Here is a 6,000-nt window from a genome sequence, read left to right as displayed (position 1 = left end):
TATATATAAATATTGGAGCTATTTCAGTATCAGTATCCTGTGCAAGTAGTTGAATATAAACGATTCATGTTTAATAGTTACTTGCTCGTCCAAAAAAAAAAAATGTTGCCAGTTTGTGATTTCCAGGGAAGCTTTCGCGCTCTTTCATACTCTAAGACTTCATGAATGTCCTGTTTCAGAGTAAAGCGAATGGACTAATGGACGAATCTGTCCATAAATCTGCCTAGATTAAAAGAAGGGGTTTGAAAAAGTTTAAACAGCATTTTTAATAAATTACTCTATTCATAATGTTAATTGCATTTTACTTATGTTTCTTTATTTATTTTGTATAGAATGCTATTTGAGTACATTAGGAGTGGCGATTGGATTTTCATCAGCTCAGACTTTAACAGATTTTGTAAGTAAATGTCACCTTTTCTTAATAACTTTAATTTATTCCATTTTCTCGGCTGTACATTTTTGACTAAAATATGTCAATAAAATTTCAGAGCACTGCTGTAAAAAAGGGACAAAAAGGAGATATTTCAATACTTAAGCCAACTTTGTTTCTTACTGTGCCAGTAAGTTTTGATGATTTAATTTTTTGCCACATTTATTTATTTGTTTGTAAAAATTTAGTTCCGGTACAGATTTTTTCGTCCCTTTCAAATTTTGATTTTTGTTAAAAAAAAAAAAAAAAAAAAAAAAAAAAAAAAAAAAAAAAAAANTAAAAAAAAAAAAAAAAAACTAAATTAGTAGTTAGATAACAAAGTAGGTCTAGTCTGATCTAAGATATCAGCATTTTAGATGTCAGTGACTGTTGCAGCCTGTAAAATACTTTAGAAAATATACTGCAGGTATGTTCTGTGTGTTAGAAAAGCATATATAACAGAGGAAGTAGTTTGTGCATTGAACTTGTAGAGTAACGATAGCGCAGTGTTGTCTTTAGATTGTGAATCTGACTATAATTATAGAAGTTATAAAGGGAAAAGTGTTACCAAGTTGTGGAAAGTGTTCCAAAGCACAATCTTCCCGGTCAAAGTAAAGATTTGACTCTTAATTTTTTTTCAATGCCCACCTGGGATGACATTTCGTCAATTCAGGTGTGGGGCCTCAGGTCTTATTAAACTCTTAAGAGAATTTTTTTATTCTCTTCTATTTTTAATGGCGGGCACTTGGGGGTTGTCCCATTGGCCACAAAAATGCCAGAACTGCTACTCTCTTCTCGTTACCCAGTGGGCACCTGTGGCGAAGCCACAGGCGGTGAAGCAGCGTCGATCACGTCACACAACCACAAACCCGTTTATAGGGCGGATCGCATTCACACAATCACACACAAAGGAGAAAGGACATAGAACACAGAGAGAAAGAAACATCCATGCCCTGACCAGGATTCGAACCCGCAACCAGCAGCTCCGCAGTCAGGCACGCTAACCAGGTCGGCTCTTATGAGACTCTTATTAAACAGCAAATACATAAAAAAATTCAAGACTTTTCATCGTATTTTTTAAATAAATATTTGTATAATATGTTATAGTATTATATTACAAATCATATTAATTTTAAAATAATTTTTTATTACAGCTAATTCTAGATCGTATTCGAAAAAGCATTATTCAACTAGCAGGCAAAGATGATACCTTTAAGAGACTGATGTTTGACTTCGCCGTTGAATATAAAAATTTTTGGGATGCTAAGGGGTTTCAAACCCCTCGATTAAATAGGTAAATATTTTTTAATACAATATTATACTGTTCTCATACTCAGCTTCTTATTTCCTATTAAATTATGAAATTCATTCAAAATAATTTATTTTTATATTAATAAATACAAACTTGTTAGTTACCGTTGCACTTGGTATTATCGGCAACCTTCGAAACAAAGCACTTTGATGTCTCCAGATCGAGAAGTAAAATGCATCATTTATACTTATCATCTTTTAGAGCGTATGATGATATTCGTGCTCCCCCCCTCAATTTAACCCTTAAACGGATGGTTGCAACCATATAAGTGGCATGGCCCTTTCAGTTATTCGGTGCAGTACCGTAGATATAATAGTTAAAATCATTTTATAATTTCTATCATTCTTACTGTTGCCATATTAACAGTTAATTTAATTGCAATCATTGTAATTAGTTATTGCAATCAATTGTTATAATTATATCTGGTGAGAAGTAGGCTTCTTCCGGACCATTAAGGGTTTAAATTTGGAGAGATCATTCTTATATACAAGATTTTTCGTAATTACCACCCTTAATACAAATGATTAAAATCCTTTTAAAAAGTATGCATATTGGTGGTCGTTAATTAATATTTAATCTTACGAATCAATGCTCAGGAAAGTGACACTGAAAACATCATAACCCGTTTTATTGCCGGAGGAAACAGAGAGAAGTTAACAATTGGTTAGTATAAACACCTTAAAGTTTCATCAGGTAATTAATGCGTTTAATGTCATTTGTCTTTAGGATAACCAATGTAGTTTTAATATTTTTCATCTCACCTTCCTCACTTGTCATTTTGTCATCCGAAAGAAAGATTTCGATATAGTTTTATTTCTCTCTCACTGTAATATTTCTTTTAAATCCCAAATGTGCATACTTTTTAACTTCATTTTTCATAAAGACTATAAAAATATTTTCATAATAGTTTCTACGGAACACCTTGTAATGAAAAGATAGCAAAAATCATACATTATAATTTTAAAATTTAAGCAGAACTTAACTAAATTTACGTTTCGTGAAACACAATTCTTGTTCTTTAAAACAGTTTCAGGTTGTTAGAATCAATTGCCAAACAATACCTAAGTCATTTTAGAATGTAGTATAGTTAAATTTTTATATTTTTTCATAAAACAGGCAAAAATGACGCGTTAATTTTCGCTGTATTTTGTATACACAACTACATGATCAAAAATATTAACTTCATACTACACACTATTATTATTTTCAACTTCATTTCAAACAAAAACTGCATTATTTTAAAATAAACATTATAAGATATGCCTTTCTTATGAAAACAAAAAATTTTACAGTACATAATTTTGTAAAAAGATTTAGTATGTTAGCATATTTCTTTACTATAACTAAACAATGAAATAAAAGTACTTAAATAACAATAAAAAGTACTTAAATAACAACTGAAACTACCGTCAATTTAATATTAAAGATGCTGAATAAAGCATAGCAAACGGAAAATATAAATATCAAAATTAATGATTTATTGAAATTACATACATTTGCTGACTTGTGTGCTCAATATATAGGCTTATAAGTCATTGTCAAGTAGAAAATACAGATAGAACAATTCAGAGAAAGACATCACAAAGAATACATCCAGGGTTACGGCGGGATTCGATCCCGCTACCTCCACGCTTAACAGAGCGTTTGGACCGGCGATACCGCTTGGCCAGGGAGGCCCCTCAAAATTAATGCCATTCAATTTCACTTCCTTTAAAAAGTTTATACATAATTTGTTGCCAGATGCGTTTAATTAATAGTATATAAAGAAATTAACAAATATTAATATTTTTAATAGCATTACAAGCAAAAAAAAAAAATTCTTATTAGCTCAAAACTACATTGTTTACATTTAGTTTTGACGTTTTCAGTGCACTTCCGGTGTTTCGGAATCTCACTTCCGGTTTCAAAATCAGCTATAACTTTGCTTCTAATTATCGAAATTTTAAAAACAAAACATTTTTAGAATCCTAAGAGTTCATTCTTTTCAAAAATGCAAAAAACAGAAATTCGAATTATTTGATGAAATCGGTCATTTTAAGGCAGGCAGACCTTAAGACTAAATTTAAATTCGACATATCTTATGCAAATTATCTCCACACATTTTGCAATCGCATGTAAGATTGACAAAATCTTTATTTATTTATTTCATGATCTCTTTTTAGACCTTAAAAATGCTTCTATGTCGAATTTTATTCTTTAAAACCTTTCTACAAATAAAAATATCAGCACTTGCTTATAAAATGCGTATTATATTTCTTCGAACATTGCTCTAGCAATCTGAAATAATTCTTTTTCTTTTATCCTTAGAAATTTGCTACAGACTTATAAAGACTTCATGGGCGGAAACCTACGAATAATGTGTTGCGGCAGTGCACCTCTTTCACCAGATACTCAAAGATTTATTCGATCTGTTTTGAATGTTAATGTCATTCAAGGGTATGGATTGACAGAATCAGTAGCATCTGCTACTGGAATGGACTGTGAGTTCCTAATATATATTGTCATATTATTTACGAAATTATGTCTTCATTTTTTTCATAGCGAAATTCACGTTTCATAGATATTTAATAATTAGCAATATAGTATGACAGTTTACGGTCACATAAAAGCCTACATTTAATAACTTTTATTTGTGTATTCTGTAGGCTTAAATAAAGCGATTTCCATTTTGGTATGATCGCTGAACTTTAAGCACCAAATTTACTTTTGACTACATATTGTATTTTATGAATTTATATTAAAATAAGTAATATTTATTTTTTAGGTGAGGATTATAGTGTTGGAAGAGTTGGTGCACCTTTATCGACTTGTAGATTACGTCTTGTGGATTGGAAAGAAGGTGCATAACAATTTTGTTATTTTCGGCATAAAAAATGTGAATGAGAGAGAAAGTAATAAGGGGAAAACATTTTAGAAATTTAAAATAAAATACATAAAGAAATAGCATTAAATCAGGGACAGAGATTAATTTTATACATTTGTATTTGATCTACCTTTTTGTCATTAATTGAGTCGTTCAGTTGTTGTTGTTGTAATTGTAGTTCATTTACGTCGCACTAGAGCTGTGCAATAGGCTATTGGCGACGGTCTGGGAAACATCCCTGGAGATGATCCGAAGACATGCCNGATCCTCTGAAGAGGGGATGGCACCCCCGCTTCGGTAGCCCGACGACCAGCACGCGAAGTCGAGTACTTTACGGTAGAACAGTTTAACGAGGACCAATACCCCACTCCCTCGGTCCCTATGCAGACAGATGCAAGTGGTCAACCACCCGCACACTGCCCGCAGTCAGTGATGCTTGACTTCGGTGATCTGCTGGTAACCGTGTCTTAACGATCAGTCCACTGCGGGACTCCGCCCAGTTACGAAACTAGTTAATTGTACTTTCTGAAACAAAAAATTAAATGTGTTAAATACAGCATCTTATGTCGTTTAGGATCAGCTTCAATATGGACTTCAATAAGAATACTTCAATAAAAAATGGAACTATATATATATATATATATATAGTTCCATTTTTTATTGAAGTATTCTTATTGAAGTCCATATTGAAGCTGATCCTAAACGACATAAGATGCTGTATTTAACACATTTAATTTTTTGTTTCAGAAAGTACAATTAACTAGTTTCGTAACTGGGNATATATATATATATATATTTCTAACTCACCCTGGATTGAGGTGTAGACCCATTTCTATGGTGGTTAGTGGTTAGAGCATCTGACTACGATCCCAAAGGTCTTTGGTTTGAATCCTGCCGGCAGCCAACAACACTCTCACTCCACATTGGTGACTACAGACACTCAAATTCTCGGTAGATATCAGCTCGATAGATATCAGCACTACTCTACATAGCTTTGTTCCTCGGCTTGCCTTGATTGGACAAATAAATCATCTGGGTCTACATTGTCAAGGCACGAACAGCACTGGAATGGTGACTTCACTAAAAACCAGGCGGCCTCTCAATCTCGTGAAACGTTCACGAGTTCACGACTGATAGTGAGTCAAACTTCTCGTTCAGTGCAGGAGGAGTGTGCGGCATCCACTACACATATAAAGCTTCTTAATTCAGAATTGAACCTCATTGTACATTCTTTTCAAAGATGTTCTCAAACATCCTTGGTTCGAATCCTGCCGGCAGACAACAAACATCTCTCTCCCACTCTCCTCCACAATATTTCAGTTTCCCTCCCCATTTTACAAGTTTCATCTAACAGCAGACAGCAGATTTTACTCCTGGGCTACTCAATTGTGCGTGCAGTGATATGTTTGAAAATAA

The 6,000-nt window shown here is 32.9% G+C and overlaps 1 protein-coding gene across 1 annotated transcript in view; it reads left to right on the top strand.

The window, feature by feature from the left end:
• The window catches only part of LOC107443697 (long-chain-fatty-acid--CoA ligase 4), a gene marked incomplete in the record, with an annotated part of 46,553 nt that overhangs the window by 31,327 nt on the left and 9,226 nt on the right, over positions 1 to 6,000 (top strand). The window contains 5 exon segments of the mRNA XM_016057647.4: positions 333 to 397; positions 489 to 560; positions 1,564 to 1,703; positions 4,029 to 4,201; positions 4,486 to 4,560. Coding sequence (XP_015913133.2) covers positions 333 to 397; positions 489 to 560; positions 1,564 to 1,703; positions 4,029 to 4,201; positions 4,486 to 4,560 — 525 coding nt within the window.

This window comes from Parasteatoda tepidariorum, chromosome X1, assembly GCF_043381705.1.
Source record: "Parasteatoda tepidariorum isolate YZ-2023 chromosome X1, CAS_Ptep_4.0, whole genome shotgun sequence".
NCBI classification, from domain to species: Eukaryota; Metazoa; Arthropoda; class Arachnida; order Araneae; family Theridiidae; genus Parasteatoda; species Parasteatoda tepidariorum.
Note: the sequence above shows the minus strand (reverse complement) of the source record. Positions and strands in the feature narration are given on the sequence as shown.